Source organism: Ogataea philodendri (genome assembly GCF_020536065.1).
Source record: "Ogataea philodendri strain CBS6075 chromosome Unknown scaffold15, whole genome shotgun sequence".
Lineage (NCBI taxonomy): Eukaryota > Fungi > Ascomycota > Pichiomycetes > Pichiales > Pichiaceae > Ogataea > Ogataea philodendri.
Window position 1 is genome coordinate 229,367 of NW_025764075.1, and position 25,189 is coordinate 254,555.

The following is a 25,189-nucleotide window of genomic DNA, read 5'->3' on the forward strand; positions in this document are numbered from 1 at the left end:
CGATCGACGCTAAAAGTTTTTCAAAACACAAATTTGTAACATTATGGACGATTCAGAACTAGCGGCGATCAGAGCGGCCCGTCTCCAGGAGCTACAGCGCAACTCTCAAGGAGGCGCTCCAAAGAACACTGACAACAAGAGGTAAGTTTGACTAATAAAGTGGGACTCTAACCGTTAGTGCTCAGAATGATCCTACACAAACGATTTTGTCGCAAATTCTGGAACCACAGGCGAAAGAGCGCCTTTCGAGGGTCAGAATGGTGAAACCGGAGCGTGTTACATCTGTGGAAAGCTATTTGCTACGGCTTTTCCAATCTGGCGCTATCAGAACCAAGGTTTCCGAAAGCGACATTGTGGAGATTCTAGAAAAAGTGTCCAAAGAGGAAAGAAAGGGTAAGGAGACCAAGATTGTGTTTGATCGTCGAGAAACTCACTACGAGGACGAAGCGGACGACGACGACGACGACTTTTTCGATTAGATACCCGCTTCACAAAATCTACTCTTAAAAGATCGGTCTAAATTTGGCAAGAGGGTCGGTATTTATATAGCAAATTGCCTAATTTGGATTATTGATAAGATTGTCTAAATTCACGACAGCTTGAAATCGAGAGGAGACAATGCTGGTGTGCATTTGGGCGGCTGGAATGCTCCTGTTAGCGTCTCTTCGCCATATTCCACATCCGGATCGACATGGGGAATTCGGTTTCCGGGTTTGACCCGCAATTCAAATTATGCAGCATCTAAGAATGGATAATAGATTCGCGATAACCTCAAGGAACAGCAGGGTATAAAAGGACCAAAAGCCGCAAATGCAGTTAATCTCGTAAATCGCTTTTATCATTATGGCAGCTCACCCTTTTGACCCGATCTCCGATGCGGAGATTCGCTTGACTTCCAAGCTTATCAAGAACTCTTACGGCAAGGACCAGAGGATCCGGTTCTCTCAAATCGACAGACAAGATCCTCCAAAACAAGACATGCTTAGATACCTAGAAGCCGAAAAAGCTGGAAAGACTCTTCCACAAATCTCTAGAATCACCTACGCTTTTTACTATGTGGGTAAGGATTTCTACAAAGCCTTGGTTAATGCTACCTATGGCCACCTGATTACTACCCAGAAGCAAGGAAAGGGTGTTGTCGGCCCAATGATCGGTGACGACGTCGCTGCCTTGGAGCACTTGCTTACCATCCATCCAATTGTCCAGGCCGAGGTGAAGAAATTAAACCTGCCCCCACACATCAAGGTTGTTTGCGACCCTTGGATTTACGGAACCGACGACGACAATGAGGACAGACTGCTGGTTCAGTGCTACATGTACTTGGCCAACGCCAACCACCCAGAGTCCAACCACTACTCGCTGCCGCTTAAGTTCTCGCCTGTGTTTGAATCGCTCACTAACGAGTTTGTCAGAATGGACTATCTTCCAGCTGGAACCGATGCCACATCTTTGCAGGACACCGAGCCATGGACCGACTTTTCTCTGGTCGAGTATCACCCAGACCTGAACGGCGAGCCCTTGAGACCTTTGAAGCCTTTGGTTGTCCAGCAGCCAGAAGGTCCTTCGTTCAACGTTGATGGTCACAAGATCACCTGGCAAGGATGGGAATTCACCGTGGTTCCAAACAGCAGAGAGGGATTTGCTATCTACGACATCCACTTCAAGGGAAGATCCGTTATCTACAGACTGTCCCTGTCTGAGATGACTGTTCCTTACGGAGACCCAAGAGCTCCGTACCACAGAAAGCAGGCTTTCGATCTTGGTGACGCTGGATTCGGTGCCACCGGAAACTCCTTGAAGCTCGGTTGCGACTGTTTGGGAGTCATCAAGTACTTTGACTGTACTATCACCGACTCTAAAGGTGAGCCTCGCTTGATCCCAAGCACTGTCTGCTTGCACGAGCAAGACGGTGGCTTGCTGTACAAGCACATGAACTACAGAACCGGAAGTGCCGTGACTGCTAGAAGAAGAGAGTTTGTTGTTCAGACCATTGCTACCGTCGCTAACTACGAGTATCTGCTCAACATTATCTTTGACCAGGCCGGTGAGGTCAGAATTCACGTGAGAGCTACCGGTATTTTGTCCACCATGCCAATCGAGAAAGACAAGACTGTGAATTGGGGTACAAATGTTGGTCCGCTTGTCATGGCCGCCTACCACCAGCACTTGCTGTCGTTCAGAATCGACCCTGCCGTCGACGGCTACAACAACACCGTTGTTTACGACGATGTTGAAAGAATGCCTACCGGTACGGACTTTAACCCATACAACGTTGGATTCTTCACCAAGAGAACCGTTGTTGACAAGCCAGGTTACGTCGAGCAATCTCCATTCACCAACAGATCCTACAAGATCATCAACGAGAACGTTATCAATCAAACCACCAAGAGACCTGTTGGCTACAAGATTCTGATGCCTGCCAGACAGATGCTTCTTGCTGATGACGACTCGTTCAACGCCAAGAGAGCACACTTTGCTACCCAGCAGCTCTGGGTCACCAAGTACCAGGACAACGAGTTGTACGCAGCTGGAGAGTTCACCAACCAGTCGCACGTCGACACCGGTTTGAAAGAATGGGCCTACAGAAAGGAAAACGTGAGAAATTCCAACCCTGTCGTCTGGGCTACTCTTGGATTCACCCATATTCCAAGAGCAGAGGACTTCCCTGTGATGCCTGTTGAGACACACGAGATTGGTATTGTGCCTCACGACTTCTTTGAGAAGAACCCGGCTCTGGACGTTCCGCAATCCACACAGAGCTTCAACAAGTCCGCCTACTACCCAGACTCGTCCAAGTCTGACTCATGCTGCAAGACGGCTTTGTAAGGCGTTATATAACCATCAGTATATTCGTTTTCCGATATCGTGCGATTTTCAGTTCCAACTAGTCAACTCGGTCCCTATGCTTCCTCCTTCCCGATATGGAAGCTCGTAGCAGATATCGACCAAAAAATTATTTATCCGGGGTGCATATATAAATCCCTACAGTCCCAGCAAAAGTGTTTGAATATTCCAAAATGGTTCATCCTTTCGACCCAGTTTCTGACAAAGAGATCCAGCTGACATCCCAGCTCATCAAGGATGCCGCAAAGGGCCCTGAGAAGCCTCACTTCATCCAGATCGACAGACTGGACCCTCCAAAGAAGGACATGCTCAAGTACCTTGAAGCTGAAAAGTCCGGAAAATCTTTGCCTCGTATTCCAAGAGTCACTTATGTGTACTACTACCTCGGACTCCAGTTTTACAAGGCTTTGGTCAACGTGACCTACGGCCACATCATCACCAACCAAAAGCAACCAAAGGGCGTTCAAGGTCCTTTGATTGCTGAGGACATTGAAGAGATCGAGAAGCTCGCAACCTCGCACCCTATTGTCAAGGCTGAAATTGCAAAATTGAAGCTTCCTTCCTACGTCAAGGTTGTTTGCGACCCTTGGATGAACGGAACTGATGGTGTGGAAGATAGACTGTTGATCCAGTGTTACATGTACTTGGCCAACGCTCACCACTCCGAATCTAACCATTATTCTCTGCCACTGAAATTCTCTCCTGTTTTCGAGTGCTTGACTAAAGAGTTTGTCAGAATGGACTACCTGCCATCTGGTGTTGATGAGGCATGTATCAACGATACTGAGCCATGGACCGAGTTCCCATTTGTCGAGTACCACCCAGACTTGAACGGTGAGACCATCAAGCCTCTCAAGCCTCTTATCGTCCAACAGCCAGAAGGCCCATCTTTCGAGGTGGACGGCCAAAAGATCGAGTGGCAAGGATGGGAGTTCAGAGTCGTTCCTAACTGCAGAGAGGGATTTGCTATCTACGACATCCACTTCAAGGGAAGATCTGTCATTTACAGACTGTCCTTGTGTGAAATGACTGTCCCTTACGGAGACCCAAGAGCTCCATTCCACAGAAAACAAGCATTCGACTTGGGTGATGCTGGATTTGGTGCCACTGGTAACAGTCTGGCGCTTGGTTGCGACTGTTTGGGTGTCATCAAATACATGGACTGCAGAAGAGTTAACACTGCTGGTGAGTCCGTCTTGATTCCAAACACTGTGTGTTTGCACGAGCAAGACGGTGGACTGCTGTACAAGCACACCAACTACAGAACTGGAGTCCCTGTCATCGCCAGAAGAAGAGAGTTTGTTGTTCAGACCATTGCTACCGTTGCTAACTACGAGTACATGGTGAACATCATTTTCGACCAAGCTGGAGAGATCAGAATCCACGTTAGAGCCACTGGTATTCTGTCCACCATGCCTTTGGACAGGGACGTCACTGTTCCATGGGGTACCAACGTGGGACCAAGAGTTTTGGCTTCTTACCATCAACACATGCTTTCGTTCAGAATCGACCCTGCTGTGGACGGATACGAGAATACCGTTGTCTTTGACGATGTGGTGAGAATGAAGAAGGATCCAAAGCTCAACCCATACAACGTTGGTTTCGTCACTGAGAGAACCGTTGTTGACAAGCCAGGTTACGTTGAGCAATCTCCATTCACTAACAGATCTTACAAGATCATCAACGAGAACAAGATCAACCCTATCTCCAAGAAGCCAGTTGCTTACAAGATCATGATGCCTGCTAGACAAATGCTTCTCGCTGGAGAAGAGTCTTACAATAATAAGAGAGCCCAGTTCGCTACCCAGCAGCTGTGGGTTACCAAATACCAAGACAATGAACTTTACGCTGCTGGTGAATTCACCAACCAATCGCAAACAGACACTGGTCTGGGAGTCTGGGCTAAGCGCAGAGAAAACGTTAGAAACGACGACCCTGTTGTTTGGGCCACTCTTGGATTCACACACGTTCCTAGAGTGGAGGACTTCCCAGTTATGCCTGTGGAAGCTCACGAGATCTCTCTGGTTCCATTTGGATTCTTCGACAAGAACCCAGCTTTGGACGTTCCTCAATCTTCCCAAAGTTTCAACAAATCCCAGTACTTCCCTGAGTCCTCTTCTAAGGACTCTTGTTGCAAGTCTAGCTTATAATCTTAATGATAATATATATACTGAATGTTTTCCGATAATATCTCTGCTACCATAAAAAATCGATTAGCTAATCATTTTCAGATTGTTCCGAGTTTATTTATTTATTTTCGTCCTCAAGTGGAAATCTGTAAACATTTTGTTATTTGATATATCACATCCATCTCAAACACGGCTCGCAATTTTCTGTTTGAGCGTGGTATGTTTCATGATGGTTTTGTTTGAATCGATGCTTGATCCGCTTCGATTGATATTTCGCCTGACGTTGCGATTTTACAAATGTCACGGTTCGTTCCACATTTTCAACGAGGCCTATTTCGAATCAATCAACAGCACAGAACCTCTACGACATCTATCGTCACTCAATCTACAAGGAGATTACATTATGGGTAAGCTTGGACGAAGACTTATTAGAAGATTACCATTGAGATCCAGAAAACTCACTGTTGTATCTTTGAAGCTGCCGTTTATTCCACAAACACAGATACTTCCGGCCCCTGAGAGTCCGTACGCCTCGAGCATGGAAGATGCCGAGATACTGTCGGTGGAACGCGTGAAGGTCAACGGACCGATCAATTTTGCCGACAGCTACTCGCAAGCCGACTACGAACTGGCCCTCTCCACATTCAACGACGTTGTCAGACATTTCAACATTCCTAACCAATACCTTATTGAACCAGCAATTGACTACATCGAGTTCTTGCGCTCCACGATCAAAGAACATCACAAGTCTCAAAACAAACTGTTCAAATTTGGAAAACTCAGAAAGACACTTTCATTGAAATCGCTACGCAAGGACCACTCCAACATCCATATATCGAAAAACATGGACTTTTTAGCATCTGTATTCATAATTTCGTGCGAAATGGGCCACCTGATTGAAAAATTGTCCTCAGAGATCATCAAATCCGGCATGACCATCCCCAAGGAGAAAACTAAGCAATATTTCGACGTGTTCAAAGACAGACTGATGTGTCTCAACAACAATCCAGGGATCTTCTTTGAAGTTTCCAAGCCGCTAACGAATTTTGCAAGACACTGTCTTGAAACTCGAAACTACGTTTTCTCAAACTTCCCAGCCACCAGATCCAGTCTTGTGGAGTTCTGGACCACTTCACTAAGAGAATACTCTACCCTACAGAGCAAGAAAGATTGGGCCGCTCCTGCCGTGGAGTACTCGTTCGCAGATGATATGGAGTTACGAAGATTTATCCAAAAGTCTCCTGAAAAGACTCTTGCCCCAGCTACCGACAGCGAGCTCGACACCACAATCGACAAGACCGAGAGCTTCGTGCAGATCATGCCCCAGGTACAGGAGAACGTTCAGCAAATCAGTCGCTTCGACATCGAGCAAAGCATGGTGGAGAACTCCATCGTTGTTAAACAGGAGCAAGAGCAGTACGAAAAAATAAAACCTGTTGAGCCAGTTGAAGTAATTGAATCAATTGACCTAGTTGAACAACACGAACAACAAGAACTCGTTGAACAAGACACCATGCCCGAGCTGCACGAGGAGCCCGATCGGATCGACGCAAGCGAAGACCACACTGTGCTAGATGCGTCAGTAGAGCTTCCAGCTCTGTATGAACGTTCAATTGACCAGTCAATGGACGAATATAGTTTCCAGACATCGGAGAGCGCCCCCGTTTCAGAATCTGATATTTCTCCAAGCATTGACCGGTCGCACCACGTGGATACCGACAACACCACCGAGGGATCGTTGATGGATTACGACGATTCGACGAACAAGCAGGAAACATCCATGCACTTCGATCTCACATCGACTCCAGCTCCAAAATCGCACGAGGCAGCTGATCGTGCTGAAAACCTGACGTTCCCTGACAAGGTGGACAAGTTTGAGAAGATGGGAGGGGGTGTTTCACGAGCCATTCTCAACTGGGATAGACCAGAATACGATGAGTCCAGGGAAGAGGAAGACGCCCTTCTTTCTGAAACTGTGCGGTTGCAAAAAATGAAACTTTCGGAGCCAGACATTGAAAAGGATCAAATACTGCACAACACACTGAAAGAGCTCAATGTGAAACGCAAGTCTTCCGACTCAGATTTTCGGGAGTCGAAGAACCTGAGTGTCAGACAGAGATTTGGTCTTTTCCTGGACAGTCGGTTCAAAGAGCTCTCTGGAACAGCAGAATTCAAATATCAGATCATCACTCCTTGGAAGCTCTACGAGCGCTTCTCTGGGACAGATGGTGCCACATGGGACGAACTCCCATCACGGGAAAAGGACGCGTACTACTTTGCGTTCAAGCGGCATTATTCAGAGCTGTTGGAGCACGGCGACCGGTACGACAGTCGGCTTGCTAAGACAGTTGCGGATATATGTGCTGAGATTGGCGAATGATATATGTTATTGTACAATAATGCGATTAATGCTAATGACATCGGACTGGTTTAAACCATGAAGCCAATGAAACAGGCGTCTAGGATCCTTTCGTAGTTGACCCATCGGTGATATTTGTTAAATAAAAAGGTTCCATCTTTTCCTGCGCACTTCATCAAAACCTCAACTCCTCCCGGATGGAAGTCTAGATACGGAGTCAGATTGTAAACTTTGTTGTTGAGCGATATCCAGAAGTCGTATTTGGATTTGTGCTTGGAGAGCTCGTCTTTGGTAACTCTTAGAGGAAAATCTCGAGGATCAATCGGTCCCTTCATGTTTGTGGTTTGCTTTCGCGACTCCCAGTCCAGAGGCGAGTGTCCTGGCTGGAGTTGAACTTTGCGACGCTGGCTGGTGGACATAATACTGTCCATTGGACTAACCATGGCAGTATGGCCTGGATTCACGGGGCCGTTCGGACTAAGGTAACTTCTTTGCGGAGCAGGGAAACTAGAAAGCTGCTGCGCGCGTTTCTTCTGCAACTCTTCGAGTTTCTTCTTCGCAGATACCACAGATGCTGGATCTGAAGACGCCATGGCGAGAGAATCAAATGTAAATTATTTTTCTGAATCTGGCACTGCCTTGAGTTTGGACGCGAGTAGCTCAGGAAGAGTTTCCACTTGAACACTGTCGGCGTCCAGTGCTAGATGTTCGCTGGCAAATCTGTAATTAGGACTTGGCAGTGCGGGATGACTGAAATCCTCAACTTTCACGGAATTGTGGTCAACAAAGATCAGTTGGTTTGACTCTTCAATGATTATTTTATTCAGCTCGCTCTGAATTTGAGTGTCAATGTACGACGCCACAGTCTTATGGATACGCAGTTGATGGGCTTTACCAACAACTACACAGGATGAGATCCCTTCCAAGTAAACGAACGAGCTGGAATCCACGAAAAACACGCAGTTGGTGCAATTTTTCAGTGTAATGGCTCCTGCAGAGCCGTCTGCTGGGATCACGACAACCGAGTTGCTGATAGAGTCGACATAAACGTTTTCGTGCGATTTTCCCACCTTCTGGTTTATACGGGACACGTCTTGCAACGTTGGTGCGCCCAGAGTCGACACCGTATTTGATTTGATCGAGGGTCGTGTAGCCTTTTCTGGTTTGAAGCTGAACTTGAATCGTCTTTGATTGTAGGTGCGTTTCTTACTATCAAGCTCAAACACAAGGTCGTCAATCGATTTGGTGTGGATTTTCAGGTCGTACATGGAGATCGCTGACGTCTCCACCAGACCAGACACCCAGTTCTTGAGATTATTGATTTCTCCTCTTATGGCAAGCCAATCTGCGTTCTCGTTGGCATTACTTATTTGCTTTTCAATTGCTTAATGTCAGTGGACTTTCAAGAAGTACTTACTCTGGCGCCATTGGGCAAATTTAGCGTGAATGTCTTGAGTACTCATAATAAATAAATAAATTATTCTCGGAGTGGACTACTTAATCTGCTAGATCTTTTTGAGCCGCCCGATTTTGGTGACTGGTTGGTGGAAATATCAAAAGACATCCGCTCAAACTCTTCAACCTTTTGGCTGATGTACTCGATCGACCGCACACCATCCTTGGCAAATATCACACGCAGCATCAGTTCTCTGGTGAGAAGATTTCGGTCTTCATACTGTCGGTCGTACTCATGCTTCATAAGCTTCTCGAGCCCTTCACAAGTGCCATGACTTCTTATGATCTTGGGGCATCGAGTAAGGTCTCTTCTTGCAAGCCGTCTGTATCTCAATTGACTTTCGCATCGCTCAACTTGGAGTCGATACTCGTTTTGTAGATCAGCCAGAGTTTGATGGTAAAGACCTCTGGCTTGTATGAACTGATAAAGCTCCAGTCTAAACAGTTCAAAGTGTCTTCGAGAAGAAACGTTTGTGCATACAAGAGCAAATAGCTTGTACACCCACGAAAAGATGCGTTCGTAGTCGTCGATCGATAGAAGATCGCTTTTGTTGGCCTCTTGCTCGAGCTTGAGTCCGTTGAGTGGACTAGCCAATTGTGCATCTATACTGCTATCCATGGCCAAAGCTTCAATGAATGTCAATGATGGCAAGAGCATATTTGTAGCTCTGCTCAATATTGAGGACCACACCTCAGCCATGAAGTCTTCAAATGCATTATGTCTCAGACTGGATTTGATGATTTCAAGTTCGTTCTCGATATGCGAAGCAAGGCCGACAATCAGAGGATCCCGAACGTTTTCCGGGTCCTCTTCAGCTTGTAGGAAGTTATTGATTTTGTAGAACCGAGGACTAACCTGTTTCATCTCATTCAGACCATGACGGGTGAAGACATCCTTGATGGCAGGGAAAATGGTTGCAACCGTTTTTTTCATGATCTTGTTGCAAGCACGCTTGAAATTGAGGTTAATCTGTCCCACGAAAAACACAGGATCCTTCAATGCTCGCTCAAAAGCATAGGTTATGTACAAATGGATTCCATTTGAGCTGGTTAGTTTCAACTTTTGCTGGGTTGACTCCTTGATCGAGTCTAGATTTATTGTGGTCGAGAACGACGCAATTGGGTCTGCTTTTTCAGAACAATCCAGCAATATGAGATCCAAAGCCACCATATTGTCATCAGCTACAATTTCAAACTCCTCATCCCAGTATGGTTCGCCGACCGAGGTTTGAAACTCTGAATGACCCGATACCTTCACCATCAAGTCTGACGAGTCTTCCAAAGCTGGATCCATATTTTCTGCCTTGACCAAACGTATCATCAATACCTTTGAAAAGTTCGCCAAGTTCAGGGATCGAGTGAGCTCTGAGATCTCTTCCAATACATCATCACGGAATCGGAGTTCTACCTCCTGGTGTAACAGATACAGTTTGTTGATTTTGACGAAAAGGTCCTGCAAATGAGAAGTGGACAATTGCATCAGAACATCCTCGGTCAATTCATTGGTGTGATTGATTAATATAGTGGAAATGGTCTTGTAGAAAAGGGTCAGTAACACTGCTTTTTGTTGTTTGTTCTTCCACTGTAAACTTTGGTCGGTTAAAAGACATTTTTCGAAATAGTCCAGCACCTGAATAGCATCTTTGTGATTGAAAATTTCTGCTTGGTTTTCAAGAAGCCTGTGGCAAGTCTGCTGGCACAAGACGTAGCATTCAGGGTAGAACACAGGTTCGATTAGAGATGTGAATTCATCGTCAGAGAGTCGAGCTAGGTTTTTGATCCTAATAAATGATTGTAGAATGATCATCATATCTGCATCCTGTTTCCCCGATTCATACATTCGGATCGGTATTCCATTGAATTCGACAACCTTTGAAGAAGACTCGACCATGTTCCTCACATCTGCTAAGATATCCGTCGCGAGAGTTTGTTTTAGAATCTTGAAGTTCCATTTGGCATCATATTTGTCCGACACGTTTTGAATGATGTGGTTCAGATGCTTTTCAACATTCTCGAGAGATACTATAGCTTCCTTCATTGATGATTTTCTACCGAGACATGACGACAGAGAAATGTATTTATCCTTGGTCACCTGTCTCAGTTTTTTGGTCACTGTGTCCTGCATTTGATCAGTTATGCCCAAAAGACTGGAGTTTTCAATCTTGTCAAGTTGTATCACGATGTCTTTGACCAAATCATCAAACAAATGGTCAAACTCAGCAGTGACATTTTTCAAGCTGGACAGAGCAAATCCATTTAATGGTTCAAGGCCCAATTGTATAGGCTTTGGCCATGCGTGAGGATTGAACTCAAACTCACCGAACTCGAGAACTGTGCGTGCCAGTTGTAGCCGTTCTTCTGTGATTGTGTTATTTTTCAAACACGCATATAGAACGGCAAAATATGCATCGTAGCCATCGATTTGCCAAATCAACATGCAATCTTTTATTATTTCCATGTAATCATCAGAACTCTCTTCAGACTCAAGGAAACTTCCCAGAACTTGCTGGAAATACATTAGAGGTTCCTTGGGCCCAACCTTGCGAGTACCTGGTCGTGTGTTCTCATCACGTTCTTTGCCAAATCGATCAATAGCTTTTTGGATAAATCTGGTTCTACCTTGCAACCAAAATATGTAATGCTCACGAGACGCAAACTCAGTCTTGCTGTACCTATAACTTTCCTTTTTGTGTTCAATCTCGCTCAAAATGTCCGCCTTTCGGCACTCCCCCTTCAATGCAAAAACTCTATTGTTCAAATAAGAGAACGAAACGTTGTAAATTCTGGAAATCAGCTGGAATTTTGGAAGCTCCTCAATCTTCATCATTGGCCGGATCTTCTTGGAGCAGAGATCATGGCGATAGCTTAGCAAAAAATTGCGCTGCTGGAGAGAACACCCTAGGGTCAATAAATAATCAATAAAATATGCAAGGTACAGCAGATGGAAAGGAGTATTCAAGGGGTCCATCAAATTAAGCGTTTTTGCTGCCACCATCTGGAAGGATACAACAAGACGACTCAAGTCCGATGATGTGTCTGGGTCCAATTTGGAGGCAAAGTCGGTCAACATGATTTTGAAGGTTTTTCGCTGTTGACTATCTTCGACAAGATCGTCCACCTCGATCTGTTGGAGTTTGGAAGACAATTCCTGGTATATCGTTTTAGGCTGTGAGTGGCTGGATCTCCGTAAAGATAAAATACTACCCCGTGATCCCCGTGATTCTCTAGAACCTCCAGAGTTCACAGAGTTGTTTGAGATGGTGCGAATTAGAGTTGGAGAGCTCCCCACAATGTCCGAGACGTTTCGGCTTGAGAAGCGGGGGTCAATTCTGTAACTCGAATATACCACCTTTATAAGCGGATCAAGAGATATAGAGGAATCCATGATGAAAATGAGCGACAAAGTGTCTCCCTTGAACGCAGATTCTCCAATTTAAGGCGTTCTAGGGTGGTTCCAAGATCTTTAGTTATTCTTCAGCCACACATCTAAAAAAATATATATCAAGTGGCGGGTGTGTTCGAGCTTGTTAACAAATTCAGCCCAAAATATTGTTTGAATATTATGTCGTCTGGAAATGACGTCTCTAAGAGACGAAGGATACCTTCCAGCGAGAAAAACGACCACCAGGCGTTGGATACACAGGTCAATGAGTACCTCCACGATATGAACTACGTCGACGATGTCCAGAATGAGGTCCGACTCCATGGATTTGGAGTGGATCTTACTTCTTTGAACAACGATGATTTCCAAATAGACCCCTCCATTACCAACCAAGAAACCAAACAAAATGCACAGGAGAATATGAATACTGCGGCAGCTGCGATGGCTGCGTACCAGAACCGTCAGAATAATCAACAGTCCCAAAATGCTAAATCTGGAGAAATAAAGAGTCTGAGACTCATGGAAGTCCCTGATAACGTGGACCCAAAGAAAATGTGTCGGTTTTGCGGGAAGACATTTGCTCATCCGGGATCGTTGGGAAGACACCTTGACAACCGCAAAGGGTCTCCTATGCATCCCGCGGACCAGATCGAGAAAATTCGGTCAAATGTTGCCAGACGAGGCAATCCAGAGGAAGTGAAAGCAAGGCGCGCAGAGCGAGCTAGAATATACAACAGACGCGAATATGTGAAGCTCAGAAATCGAGAGCGCAGAAGAACACAGAGCAAGATATATCGTGTCAAGGAAAACACCCAATTACAGTTTTACAAGGGTCTGAGTACACCAACTTTGGCTCCCCATCCGTCGTTTCCCCGAATGGTTTTATTTTTCCTCCCGCCGTCAGAATGGCCGCACGATCCTCCAACGATCCAAACATATGAGACGCTGAGCGCGAAGCTCGAGACAAATATTGATCTGGGATCCAAATTGGTCATTTTAACCCCGGGATTAGGGATTGGTTCCTATAAGGAGAAATTAAAGACCGCTTATGATAACTGGATGACGCTTTCCAACGAGGCAAAGAAGAAAATGTGGGTGAGAGAACAGCGCTTGTGTGCTCAGGACACCCTCGGGAAACTGACGCTTTTTGACTTTGCCGTGAGAGAGAAGTGGGCTCAGAAACTTACCAACGATAAGAAGCTGGAGATTATGCAGAGCACAAAATCTGAGAGCATGGATTCCCAAAACTACGACGACTCGTCTGATTCAGACAGCAGTCAAGACGTGAAAAACGTCCTTGGCGAAGAGGAATTTGCGGCTGTTGCGGCGGCAGCTGCTGCGGTGGTTAACCGTCAAGATGTTGATAATTAGATATGTACCATAATTGTAATCTACAAATCTTTTCAGGCTGTGCCGACTTATCAAAAAACTCAGGCTATTTGACTTTGAACGTAATTGAGGGGGGAGAAAAGTATCAAAATTTCGGTATGCCAGCGCTTTCAGAATCGATCCCGGCAGGGAGAACTGGACCAATCAAAGCACAGATCCAGATTTGCATTGATGAACAAAGTCCATACGAATTCCTTGCTCTGAACAGACAACTTTATCAATTCATTTTTGGCGATCAATTAGACGACAGTGAAAGGATTGTCTCATTGAAGCTTCTGGGTTCGAACATTTTCCATACTAGTAAGCTGTATCCGGTTGTCTATGATACGGAACTGGCTGAGAACTACGTCGAGCTCCATAGTGCAAGACTACTTGCTAGATATGGGGCAGACTTCACGTTGGATAAATGTCTAATTCTTCCAGTTAGCACGGTAGTCCCACTTACGAGGGCAATTTTGAGCTTCCCACCAGAGGTCTACAATTTACTTGAGCAGTACCCAAAGCAAAAACTACTGGAGATACTGGCGGACGAGATCGGGGGAAACGTCCATCAATTTTTGGTGCACCAAAACGACGTTTTCAATACTCTTCATGGCACTATCATCCATTGCGAGCCAGTTGATCAAGGATACATAACTCCAAGCACACATTTAATCATTTCGAAACAAAGCAATCTTACAAGCTCACCAGACAAACCATCAATCGAAACCATACCAGTACAGACACCATTGGCATCAGAGGAGTTACCTTCTGTTTCTGATTTTGAGCTAGAAAAGTTTGGCATTGACTCTTCGTCGATCTTTGACAGCACAATCTTCCAGCCTTTGGAGCTAAAAACGGCTCTACTAGAACACAATACACTCGCCAACTATACACAAGTCTACAACTCCAGTTCAGAATTTGACCACGAAGACAACCAGCTGTTTGTCTGTGTCAGATCAAACGAGTTGGAAAAACTGGGATGTTTTAGTGGTGATGTGGTTCAATTAACGTCTCGTCAATGCGACTGTGCTAGTGGACTTTTATGCGCTTGCGCAAACAGAACTGACCGAACGATATATGTTCGAGTGTTTCCTTTCATTGATCCGAATACCTTTGAATACGAGACAATCCACATATCTCCAATGCTACTCAACACCATTGGAAACCCTCGCACAGTGACAATCAATCGAATCAAAGACCAAGAACAGAGAGCAGATTTGCCTCGCAACAAAATCGACAAGTTTGTTCCCCTGGCCAAGGAGATCGTGATTGCTAGAGTAGCCTCCCCAGTCACTTTGGATAGAACCATGCAGCACTTGTTTCTTTCCAACTTGAAGTCATATTTTGAAGAGAGATATCGAGTTATCATGAAAGATCAATTAGTCCCTATACCAATCGATGCCCTCCTCGCCAGGGCCTTATTCAGCACATATGAAGCATCAGGAGACGAGTTTTTCCCCAAGATCATTCCAACCGGATTACCAACAGAAATTGCATGGTTCAAAATAACCGGTGGTTCTCTTGAAGACGAAAGTGGAGGAGAATTGGTCAATGGCCAACAGTACGTTATTGATCCATCAAAGACTAGGATGATCCAATCAGGAGTTTGCACAGAAAAAATCGGACTAGCAGACGGAATTTCGTATCAACAGATTCGAGACTTTTATGGCTTACCGAAGATGTTTTCATTCCCAAACTTCAACTTGTCCAACAGTATAACGTTCCCGTATGCACAACAGTTACGGAAAATCGTTGATACCGCTTTCAGAATTAGAAACAAGTTTTCTTCACGAATGACACTACAAACGACAATCCTTCTTAATAGTATGGTTAGATGCGTCGGTAAGTCCATGCTTGTCCGCAGCATTGCGACAGAATTTGGTGCCAATCTCCTTGAGTTGGACAGTTTCGAGCTTTTCAATCAGTCATCCGCCAGCAAGACAATCGGAACCATCAGGGGAAAGGCAGACAGAGTAGTTGATAGTTGCAATTCGTTGATTATTCTCATTCGTCATATCGATGCATTAGCAAAGAAACCAGATCCAAATCAACAACAGAAAGATACGCTGGCACTCAAATTAGTCGAACTGATTGATGAGTATACGGCGAAAGGAGCAATTGTCATTGCCACCACGAATGATGCTGACAACATGTCTGAATCCCTGAGATCAAAACTAAAATTTGAAATTAACCTCAATGTCCCTACAGAGCCTGAACGGAAACTTATCTTGGAATATTTACTTGAAGGGTCAAGTGACGTTACTACACGTCAAGACGTTTCTTTAGACACATTGTCTCTCCAGAGTGCAGGACTGACAGCCAACGATCTGATGTCGATAGTTGAAAATGCGAAGAAAACAGCCATCGATAGACTTGAAGATTTGTCAGTGGATCTTTCCATTCCGTGGGAGCAAGTCCTCGCATTTGACGGAGGGAAGGTGAAGCTTGGGTCAGAAGATTTCGAGAAAGCCATCAACAGTGCAAGAAACAAGTTCAGTGATCTGATCGGAGCTCCAAGAATTCCAGACGTTAAATGGGAAGATGTTGGAGGACTGGACGTTGTCAAAGACGAAATCCTGGATACCATTGAGCTTCCATTGAAACACCCAGAGCTTTTCAGCAAAGGAATGAAGAAAAGAAGCGGTATTCTGTTCTATGGCCCTCCTGGAACTGGAAAGACGCTTCTTGCCAAGGCAATTGCAACCAATTTCGCATTGAACTTTTTCTCTGTCAAGGGTCCCGAACTTTTGAATATGTATATTGGAGAATCTGAAGCCAACGTGAGAAGGGTGTTCCAAAAAGCACGCGATGCCAAACCTTGTGTGATTTTCTTCGATGAGCTGGATTCTGTTGCGCCTAAGAGAGGTAACCAAGGTGATTCTGGCGGAGTGATGGACAGAATTGTTTCTCAGCTTTTGGCAGAGCTCGATGGTATGAGTGGAGCAGAAGGCGGAGACGGCGTGTTTGTGGTTGGTGCTACCAACAGACCAGATCTTTTAGACGAGGCTCTTTTGCGTCCAGGAAGATTTGACAAGATGCTGTATCTGGGCATCTCAGATACGCACGAAAAGCAGGCCAAGATCATCCAAGCATTGACACGGAAATTCGAGCTGGAGTCGTCTGTGGACCTTCAAGAGATCGCAGACTCTTGTCCTTTCACTTATACAGGAGCCGATTTCTATGCCTTGTGTTCGGATGCGATGTTGAATGCCATGACTAGAACTGCCGGAGTTGTGGAGAATAAGATTATCCAGTACAACGATCAGCGTCCGGAAGGACAGAAGATCAACATCCGGTACTGGTTTGACAACATTGCAACTCCAGAAGACATCAAGGTTCATGTGACGACCCAGGACTTCACCAAAGCGCGACAGGAGCTTATTCCGTCTGTTTCAGCAGAGGAGCTTGATCATTATCTGTCCGTTCGGAGGAGCTTTGAGAGTGGAAAAGCTCAAGAGAACGGACATTCCGAGGCTCATGAAATAGTGATTAATCAGGATTGATCACTTGAATATGGTGATCGATTTTATAGGTGCATCTTTAGCTGTATCCCAACTTCTATCTCCGAGTTCCACCTGGATACCTTTCCAGCGTAGCCAGATATCTATTCCCGTAGAGTTTCCGCCTCCCTTTTCCATTGGCTCCCCGAGCTTTTCCACAAGCTGTGACCCTGTGTCTTCTGGAGAGATTCCTCCTGGAAGAGGCAACTTGCACGGTGTGAACGAACGATTTCTCAAAAAGAAGTCAATGCTATCGATTTGATCGTCAATTAAGACAATGCTAAATCCATCTTTGTAAAAGTTATAAATGGTACAATCCTTGAGGTCAACTCTGGTTGCCCATTGAAGATCGAGTCCGCGGCTGCTGAGAGATTCGGCACTCAATTTGGTCCCCAATAGATTTGTCCATGGATTTGACATCTAAGAGCGGGTAGTGTGATTTACAAACTGATGGACGAAAAATTAGTATTGTATTTATTCATCATGGAGGCTCCACTTATTTCGACATTCGGGGCTCGCCTGGAGCAGTTTCCAAGCTCCACGGAGGACTATGGGAGAATAAGACACAGAGTGACCAACCGTCTGGCAAAGTTGCGTAAGGCGCTCAAAATCCAAACCAAGGATACCAAAAACTACAAAGACAAGGAAAAAATCTCCACCATTAGTGCCGAGAATTATGAGATGGACACCAGATTTGGAGACGTACTGCTTTACCTCACGGAAAGAGACTTGGTGTATTTGGAAGAGCTGACCTATGGCCAGGTGGAGTTCTCTAGAAGCACTAAGAAACTTGTTATTTCCAAACTGAAAAAAGCTCGCCAAAGCATAAAACACCTACTTTCGCTTCTTGAGAACGAGAAAGACGACTTAAAGCTTCTTGAGGTCTACATCCTTGCATGCTACATCGAGGGCCGTTTGGCTTTCAACCGTAGCAAGTGGACCGAAGCTTCTTATTCGTTGTCAGTTGGAAGATGCGCCTTGCAATATTTGGCTTCGTTACAATCGTCGGACCTTTACACTCAAATCATCGAAGGATACATCGATTCTGAGTTGAAGATTTGCGCCTTGAAACTGGAAGACGACAGGAACCCTGATCTTTTGCAATTTTCCAAGACCTATGCTTCGAAAAACACCGTTCCGTACCTCTCGAAAGCAATTGATATTGTCAAGTCCAAAGACGAGGACTTTTTGAACCCAATTTCCAAAACAACTCTGGTCGATTCTGTCCAATGGTATGAGTTCAGTGCACCTGTTGGTGACTTAGATTTGGCAAGGGCCATAACCAAAGCTCAACAGGAAGAGAAGAGCGTTGTGGAGTCCGATCCAGCTTCGTTTGACAAATCGTTCTTGCTTTGGACAGATGCTTCCAATTCCCACAAAAGCTCCCTGAAGACAGGAATTGACTCTTACGACGAAGATAATCAAGACAAGTATGTGATCATGACATACATCGACTACCACCAACTTCTGTTGAGAATTAGAAGAAACATTTCGTTGTTGAAGAAAGTTGATGTCAAGTTGGAGAAATCCAAGAGTTCTTCCAAGACTAGTTTCCTTGAAAATGCAAAGGAGTCTCTCAAGCTATATGACGACGTGATTTCGTCTTTCAAGGAACTGAAGGAGCTGTCTGGTGTTGCGCACAACGAGAGTCTTTACTCGTCTCTGACATCTCTTCAAGACTACTTTATTGCCTTGAAGACCTACAAGATCGCCAAGGCATACTTGATTTCCAACAAGTACACCGAGAGTCTTGCGTTGTTGAACAACGTGGTTGAGGTGACACAGGAAATCAAGCCCCTGGAAGAAGAGTTTGAAGGAGGCATCCCAAGCAACTCTGATTTGGACGCTTTCAAGGCCGAATCTAAGACTGCTTTAACTCAGGTCCATGTGTTGGGAGTTTACTCCTCCAAACAGACCAAGAATTCTGTTTCGAGCGATTACCTGATCGACAACGTGGATCAGTTCCCAGAGTTGTCCAACGAGCACATCCTCACAAAAATAGCCGATCTCAGCGCAGGTCTCAAACCTGTTGGTGTCAAGCCTGTCTTATTCGATGTTGCTTTCAACTACATAGACTACAACTCGACCACGTCAGGCAATGCCGGAGAGTCTGACCAGAAGAAGGCCGGTTTCTTTGGATTGTTTGGACGCTAATTGTATAATGATCGGGCTGTGTCATTTTACCCCGGCTACCCCGAATAAAAAAAACACCAGTGTAAATATTTGTTGAGTCTAGTCGAAATGCAGTCTCTCACGTCGTTGCCCGACGATTCGGAATATTCTTGCTATATTTGTCTTGCTGGAAGAGGCGAGCTTGCTCCATTTTGCAATAGCGAAGAATCCAAAGATTGGGTCAAACCGTGCCAGTGCTCCTTGGTGGCACACCGCAAGTGTTTCCTATCGTGGGTTTCCAGCTTGGACCTTCAGAAGCGTAAACAGCAAGAGAATCCGGAAACACTGCCCAGTGGTGTGCGTTCAGCAACGCTGATGTACAATTACAACATTCAAAGTCTTCTATTTGGGTTTCCTCTTATCAAAAAGTCAGAGACTATTACCGTTTTTATTGATTGTCCCCAGTGCAAACGCCAGATTTGCTTCCAAACCCCAAACTCCAGGATACTGAACCTGCGCCAGACCATAAGCTCAGGTATCTCAAACATAATGCGTGTTGGAATCTCTTCAACGGTGATTTCCTCGTCTCTGGCCTCTGTCAGTATGGGGTTTTTGGTGTGTTTGAGTGCAACAGGATTTAGGGTCATGCAAATGATTACACCGCAAAGTGTCCAACTTTCTTTATTCGATGTCAACCGGTTGAATACGCGCACGTTAATTAGTGCGTTGGATGATGGATCGATTCCAATCCCAAAGTTTCTCATGATCACAGGCTCAATTCCGCTTTATTTGATTTACATGAGAATGAGCGTCCTGGGGACAGGTCCTTTCAATATGGTTGGAAGAGTGTTTCCATTGCTTCTTTTCAAGAACCAGCAGGACCTGATCGACAACCCAGCCAAGAAGTTGCTTTTGCTCACGCTTCCCCTCCAATACATCTACAGAGCGTTCTACAGTCTCACTTTCAACAGAATATACTACAAGTGGTGCAAACAAGTTCAACCATGTTTCATTGCTGACAGACTTTCTCTCAAAGAATTGGAGCGTATTGAGGAGGAAAACAGAGAGGAAGACGAATACCACGAGGCTGAAAAGGAGTCCCACAAACTGGAGCCATCACACACAGGCTTGTTGGGAATAATTCGCAGATACTTGAACCTGGTGTTTTCTCATTCAGGATTGAGAAGTATCAGGTTCTCAAGACTGAGACGAGAGTTGATCAACTGCTTCAAGTTTGACTACGCCAGAGTGTTCCAAAACTCCCAATTCTTCTTATTCCTTGCTACAACTATGTCATGGCCCTATTTTGGAGAATTAATTAGTCGGACACTTCTGGCCAAGATCCCGAACATCAACAGTTTCCTCCAGAAATACATTAATACCCCTGACGAGTCCGAATTCCTCAGGAATCTGATTGGCTGTGTGGTTGTCGTGCTTGCCAAAGATCTCATTAACTTGTACTTCAACTACAAGAAGTTCAAACAGCTAAAAGAAGTGGATGTTGTAAGCGGCTCCAACGAAGACTTCCTGAGGTACATCAGCGAGAAATACAACCAAGGCGAACCACTAAACACTTAAATAGTTCTAACGAGTAAATGACACGGATTAACATATATTGATTGTAATCTACACCCTCTTTCTCCTTCCAACGTGAGCTTGGAAACCAGTCTTAATGGACGAAACAGACTTGGTGGATCCACAAGCTTGGCAGACAATGAAATGCAGTCTGTTTGTACTCTCTCTCTTGAGCTCGGTATTCATAGACTTACAAGTCTTGCAAATAACGTATTCTTGGATATATCTTCTGAGCACACTCTCAATGTTCTTAGCTTGGAATCTTCCCTTGATGATAAGTCTCTTTTCTCCATCGATGGAACCAGAGGTACCCAATTCGGCAAACAAATATTGGATTAAGTGTTCTGGGTTTCTCTGCAAAACTGAGGCGATCGTTTGCACGTTGGCGAACATAGTCTTTTTATTACCTTCTCTTGCCACTTCAGGTGGCGGAATCTTGAGCTTTGTTTGCTGTCCTCCAGCCAACTCTGGGTTCTTTTCTTTCAGAATGGTGAAGAATCTCGATAAAAGGTTCTCATATGCCAACACCGTATTGCTGAAAGGCTCTTGTGATTGTGTTTGCTGTGATTGTTCACCGGTGCCAAGTGTTTGATCTTCCGCCGTAATTCCAGCCTCTTCCAACTGCTTGTCGAAATCGTCAGCTTCGCTCACCTTGGTGCTCTTCTTCTTCTTCTTTTTCAGCTTCAGGCCTTCAAGTCCGTCCGCTAGCTCGTCCACCGGGTTGGCAGTCTCTGTTCCCTTTGCCTTCTTCTTCTTTTTCTTGAGAGAAGTAAACATGTCGTCAAGGTTCTCCTCTCCGGAGGACACATCCTCCGCTTCGGTCTTAGCCTTGACCTTCTTCTTCTTCTTCAACGATGGATCAAATCCAAGATCTTCCGACATGGCGTGAATTGGTCGTGTTGTACTGATACAAAATTTTTCAACTAGCCTTCAGAATCCCCAAAATAAAGCCGGGTAAGCGCGACATGATGGTAGCATACAAATTTATATAGTGCGAAAACCTTCACAGCTGGTTCGATTCAAGGCCCTTACGCACCTTCTCGACCTCCCGAGACTCATCTGTAGCCTTTTCGATTTCGGTTCCCTCTTTGTACTGGATTTTTTCCTCAGATTCCCCGTCAGATTCGTGAACATCAAACTTCTCCAGAAAGTACTTCTCCGCTTCCGGCTTGTTGTTGTTCTCTGCCTCAAAGATGGCGTCATGTCCAAACTTGTTCTGTAAGAAAGGGTCTGCTCCAACGTCGCACAACAGTTTGATAGTTTCTATATGTCCATTATAAGCTGCCCAATGCAAAGCAGTGTTTCCTGATTCGTTTTGCTGATTCACGAGGGTTTTAGCCTCCTCTTTAGGGATCAAAGAAAGAAGGTACTTGCAGACCTCATGATGTCCATTGGCAGCGGCCATATGTATTGGAGTAGCAAGGGTGAACTCGTCTTTAATGCTAGGTAATGTCTTTGGGTCCACGTGTTTTTCAAAAATCTCTTTCACAGAATCCAAATCTCCGGATCTCGCCTCGTAGATGATATCATCCATGTCCTCCTGGCTGAGGGTCGATTGCAACTGCGTCATGGTTAAGATACAGTGAATGCTATATATTTTTTTCGAATTTTTTTTAGTGACACTCATTTTTCTGTCAAATATTATTTAAAGGCAAATAGTGCACATGTCTTCCTCGGATACGAATCCAAATGACACGATTACGGATCAACAACAAGAGAATAGGAATGTGAAATCAATAGATCTTGAACAGGTGAAACAAAGTCTGAAAGGATTCAAGCCTGATCCAACGTATGTTAGGAAGAGAACAACTCCCCTAGGCAAGCTATTTGAGGAAATATCCAATTTTATCGAGGATGTATCCGAAGAAGACCCGATCAAGCAGCTGTATTCGAAGCTAGACAATAAGGATTCTAACGATGATCCAGTGAAACAACGAGAAAAGGTAATTGATCAGTTACTATCCTACCTGTTGAAAATACATAATCTTGTTCCCAGGAATAACCAGACCGATCTGATCGCAATTCCTTTGTATGACATGAAGATAGTGAGCCAGATAGTGAATATCATTGTTGTGCAAGGTGTATATGCCTCTATACCTCCGGGAATTGGGTTTCCATTAGCCAAACGCAGGTTGAAAAATTTCAAGATTCCGTTACGAATCAGCAAGATCCCATACCCCAAAGGCCAGACTATCCTCAAACATGTGGTGGATACTTTTGAGACAATCTACAAGGGAGATAGTGATTTGAAAAACTTGGTGCTCGTTGGAACAGGATACACCGACTCACTAACTTGTTGCATTTTACTAGCCAAAGATGATCCCCATTACCGAGAAGTTTTCAAGTTCTTGGAGTCCATCTCCTCTGCATATCAGCTGTTTTCACTTTACAGCGTGGTAGTCACCCAACAGCTACAACCATGGTTCAAACAATTCATCATGACTAGACTTTCTGATTTGATAGTGGAAAGAACTCACAACGGTGTCCAGTCTTTGATTGAGGTTGTGATGGGTTTGCGGGAAAGCGAGTCTGTGGATGTGACGAAAATCGATGAGGTACTAAAGGTCCTTTTGTCAAGTCGGCCTTCCCAGCTTTCCAAGGCAGAATATCTCCAGATTGTTGGAGACCAACTGTACAATATACTGGTTTATGTGAATAGACCGATCTTGATCTCTGTCGTGACGCAGTTGCTTGAACTCCTTTATTCAAAGAACCCGTTGATTGTTCGCGACTTCATATTCAAAAAGGTCTGGAATATCTTCAATCCTGATCTTCGTGGTGAGGCAGATGATGAAGACATCATGCTTTCCAGCGAAGTCGAGGTCAACAATGCGTTCAACGTGGTTATTTCCATTACTCGAACATCTGGAAATGAAGCATTCACCCGGGAGTTGTTTGAACCTATCACTGTCCCGTTATGGGCATACTTATTACATCAGAAGAGAAAGGACAAAGATTGCAAGTTGATTGAGAAAGTTTTTGTCCTGGTTCTCTCAAGACCAGACGATAAACACACAATTCTGAACATACTGGTTGACAATCTTATGGTGACTCATGGAAGAACCTGGGAGTTTGATCTTGGAGACAACGAGTTGACTTACATTAAAGAAAGACTCGGGTCATCTGGGAAAGTTGATCTTCTAGACAGCATGGATTTCTCCACTCAAGAGTTTAGAGCCATTTTGCAGACTGTGGCAGAGATCGACGAGTCGCAGGTACAATATGTGTTTCTGAAATGTCTTAAAGGATGGCTGAATTCCGATGAAAAGTACCTAGTCAAGGAGGATGAGAATCCGTTTACAGGACTTATTAACTTGAAGGTTCTTGAAATGCTGAGCGAAACTTTCAAAGAGAGTTTACTCAAATCTGTTGATGACACCTTGGAGTTTCTTTACACTGTTCTCAAAGACGAGACAAAGGTGAAGGAGACTGATCTGAACATTATCAAGGAAGAAGATTCTGACGATGAACCAGAGGAAAACAGTGAGAACTTCAAAATTTTGTTTGAGCTGCTCTCCACCATTATTACCGACACAAAACTTTCCAGCAAGTCGCTTTCGATATTAAAGCAGATCGAAAACGTTTTAAAACCTATCAATGTTCCTCTTGCGAAAAGAGTTGAAACTATTCTACGCGAATCGAAGAACAATCCCGCTCCGGTCGCTGAAGCCAACCAAGAATTGGAAACCAGACAGAAGGCTATGAAGAGTTTACTGGACAATTCTCCTCCTATCCGTGTTCATGGTCTGCAACTCTTACGGAAGTTAGTTGAGCTCAATAGCCCAGTTGTTTCACTTGATTTTGCAGTTAACCAGCATCTCATGCAATTCAAAGATCCAGAGCCATTTGTCTATTTAAATGCTATCAGAGGACTCGAAGAACTTCTGCAATTTGACTCACAGCTGATCACCAAATACGTCAAAATATACGGAGACAACAAAAAGAATCTTGACGATCGGTTGAAACTGGGTGAGGTCATCTTACGCTTTATCAACTTCTCAAGCGAAGCCCTAAAATACGCTGAAGAAATAACAACGAAAATCATGTCAATTGTGCGCACAGACTCCAAGGAGGAGATTAGTATGAGAATGTCTGCAATGTCTCTGCTAGGGTCCTTATGCCATAGAGCTCCGCTTTCGATTCTGAAATATTTAGATGATATTATGGATTGTGTGTTTGGAATTTTACAACTAGAAACCAGCAATGAAGAAGCAGTTATGAGAAGATCTGCAATTGTTCTTGTGAGTGACATAGTGTCAACTAAGGATAGCCTTCATACTTTGGGCAAGTACGGACAGAAATTAGACGTGGTCCTCAAATATACATCTGACAACGATAACGATTATTTGGTCAGAGAACAAGCTATGTCGGTTCTTTCGCTTATAGACGACAAATTTGCTGAAACATTTCGCGATACCATTAAAACCCATTAACTGTATATAGTGTACATAACGATGCAAAA

The 25,189-nt window shown here is 44.6% G+C and overlaps 17 protein-coding genes across 17 annotated transcripts; 10 read left to right on the plus strand and 7 right to left on the minus strand.

Moving 5' to 3' along the window:
- Positions 1–257: 257 nt before the first annotated feature.
- Positions 258–479, plus strand: OGAPHI_004857 (uncharacterized protein; the record flags this gene model as incomplete). The annotated part of the gene is made up of 1 exon (XM_046205980.1): positions 258–479. One exon carries the CDS (start codon positions 258–260, stop codon positions 477–479), a length of 222 nt encoding a protein of 73 aa, XP_046060423.1.
- A 364-nt stretch (positions 480–843) lies between these two features.
- Positions 844–2,826, plus strand: OGAPHI_004858 (uncharacterized protein; the record flags this gene model as incomplete). The annotated part of the gene is made up of 1 exon (XM_046205982.1): positions 844–2,826. One exon carries the CDS (start codon positions 844–846, stop codon positions 2,824–2,826), a length of 1,983 nt encoding a protein of 660 aa, XP_046060424.1.
- OGAPHI_004859 (uncharacterized protein) lies at positions 1,222–5,645 on the minus strand (the record flags this gene model as incomplete). Its single annotated transcript, XM_046205983.1, has 4 exons — positions 1,222–2,674; positions 2,782–2,818; positions 2,987–4,983; positions 5,599–5,645. 4 exons carry the CDS (start codon positions 5,643–5,645, stop codon positions 1,222–1,224), a joined length of 3,534 nt encoding a protein of 1,177 aa, XP_046060425.1.
- OGAPHI_004860 (uncharacterized protein) lies at positions 3,018–4,994 on the plus strand (the record flags this gene model as incomplete). Its single annotated transcript, XM_046205984.1, has 1 exon — positions 3,018–4,994. The coding sequence occupies one exon, from the start codon at positions 3,018–3,020 to the stop codon at positions 4,992–4,994; it is 1,977 nt and encodes a 658-aa protein (XP_046060426.1).
- On the plus strand, positions 5,377–7,353 carry OGAPHI_004861 (uncharacterized protein; the record flags this gene model as incomplete). The annotated part of the gene is made up of 1 exon (XM_046205985.1): positions 5,377–7,353. One exon carries the CDS (start codon positions 5,377–5,379, stop codon positions 7,351–7,353), a length of 1,977 nt encoding a protein of 658 aa, XP_046060427.1.
- Positions 7,354–7,403: 50 nt separating this feature from the next.
- Positions 7,404–7,925, minus strand: OGAPHI_004862 (uncharacterized protein; the record flags this gene model as incomplete). The annotated part of the gene is made up of 1 exon (XM_046205986.1): positions 7,404–7,925. One exon carries the CDS (start codon positions 7,923–7,925, stop codon positions 7,404–7,406), a length of 522 nt encoding a protein of 173 aa, XP_046060428.1.
- A 21-nt stretch (positions 7,926–7,946) lies between these two features.
- OGAPHI_004863 (uncharacterized protein) lies at positions 7,947–12,493 on the minus strand (the record flags this gene model as incomplete). Its single annotated transcript, XM_046205987.1, has 3 exons — positions 7,947–8,716; positions 8,830–12,068; positions 12,390–12,493. 3 exons carry the CDS (start codon positions 12,491–12,493, stop codon positions 7,947–7,949), a joined length of 4,113 nt encoding a protein of 1,370 aa, XP_046060429.1.
- Positions 9,810–10,769, plus strand: OGAPHI_004864 (uncharacterized protein; the record flags this gene model as incomplete). The annotated part of the gene is made up of 2 exons (XM_046205988.1): positions 9,810–9,994; positions 10,526–10,769. The coding sequence occupies 2 exons, from the start codon at positions 9,810–9,812 to the stop codon at positions 10,767–10,769; spliced, it is 429 nt and encodes a 142-aa protein (XP_046060430.1).
- OGAPHI_004865 (uncharacterized protein) lies at positions 12,350–13,540 on the plus strand (the record flags this gene model as incomplete). Its single annotated transcript, XM_046205989.1, has 1 exon — positions 12,350–13,540. The coding sequence occupies one exon, from the start codon at positions 12,350–12,352 to the stop codon at positions 13,538–13,540; it is 1,191 nt and encodes a 396-aa protein (XP_046060431.1).
- A 116-nt stretch (positions 13,541–13,656) lies between these two features.
- Positions 13,657–17,043, plus strand: OGAPHI_004866 (uncharacterized protein; the record flags this gene model as incomplete). The annotated part of the gene is made up of 1 exon (XM_046205990.1): positions 13,657–17,043. The coding sequence occupies one exon, from the start codon at positions 13,657–13,659 to the stop codon at positions 17,041–17,043; it is 3,387 nt and encodes a 1,128-aa protein (XP_046060432.1).
- OGAPHI_004867 (uncharacterized protein) lies at positions 15,810–16,127 on the minus strand (the record flags this gene model as incomplete). The annotated part of the gene is made up of 1 exon (XM_046205991.1): positions 15,810–16,127. One exon carries the CDS (start codon positions 16,125–16,127, stop codon positions 15,810–15,812), a length of 318 nt encoding a protein of 105 aa, XP_046060433.1.
- Positions 17,044–17,460, minus strand: OGAPHI_004868 (uncharacterized protein; the record flags this gene model as incomplete). The annotated part of the gene is made up of 1 exon (XM_046205993.1): positions 17,044–17,460. One exon carries the CDS (start codon positions 17,458–17,460, stop codon positions 17,044–17,046), a length of 417 nt encoding a protein of 138 aa, XP_046060434.1.
- Positions 17,461–17,523: 63 nt separating this feature from the next.
- OGAPHI_004869 (uncharacterized protein) lies at positions 17,524–19,194 on the plus strand (the record flags this gene model as incomplete). Its single annotated transcript, XM_046205994.1, has 1 exon — positions 17,524–19,194. One exon carries the CDS (start codon positions 17,524–17,526, stop codon positions 19,192–19,194), a length of 1,671 nt encoding a protein of 556 aa, XP_046060435.1.
- Positions 19,195–19,281: 87 nt separating this feature from the next.
- Positions 19,282–20,730, plus strand: OGAPHI_004870 (uncharacterized protein; the record flags this gene model as incomplete). The annotated part of the gene is made up of 1 exon (XM_046205995.1): positions 19,282–20,730. The coding sequence occupies one exon, from the start codon at positions 19,282–19,284 to the stop codon at positions 20,728–20,730; it is 1,449 nt and encodes a 482-aa protein (XP_046060436.1).
- Positions 20,731–20,778: 48 nt separating this feature from the next.
- Positions 20,779–21,609, minus strand: OGAPHI_004871 (uncharacterized protein; the record flags this gene model as incomplete). Its single annotated transcript, XM_046205996.1, has 1 exon — positions 20,779–21,609. One exon carries the CDS (start codon positions 21,607–21,609, stop codon positions 20,779–20,781), a length of 831 nt encoding a protein of 276 aa, XP_046060437.1.
- A 121-nt stretch (positions 21,610–21,730) lies between these two features.
- OGAPHI_004872 (uncharacterized protein) lies at positions 21,731–22,297 on the minus strand (the record flags this gene model as incomplete). The annotated part of the gene is made up of 1 exon (XM_046205997.1): positions 21,731–22,297. One exon carries the CDS (start codon positions 22,295–22,297, stop codon positions 21,731–21,733), a length of 567 nt encoding a protein of 188 aa, XP_046060438.1.
- A 94-nt stretch (positions 22,298–22,391) lies between these two features.
- On the plus strand, positions 22,392–25,160 carry OGAPHI_004873 (uncharacterized protein; the record flags this gene model as incomplete). Its single annotated transcript, XM_046205998.1, has 1 exon — positions 22,392–25,160. One exon carries the CDS (start codon positions 22,392–22,394, stop codon positions 25,158–25,160), a length of 2,769 nt encoding a protein of 922 aa, XP_046060439.1.
- Between the last annotated feature and the right edge of the window lie 29 nt (positions 25,161–25,189).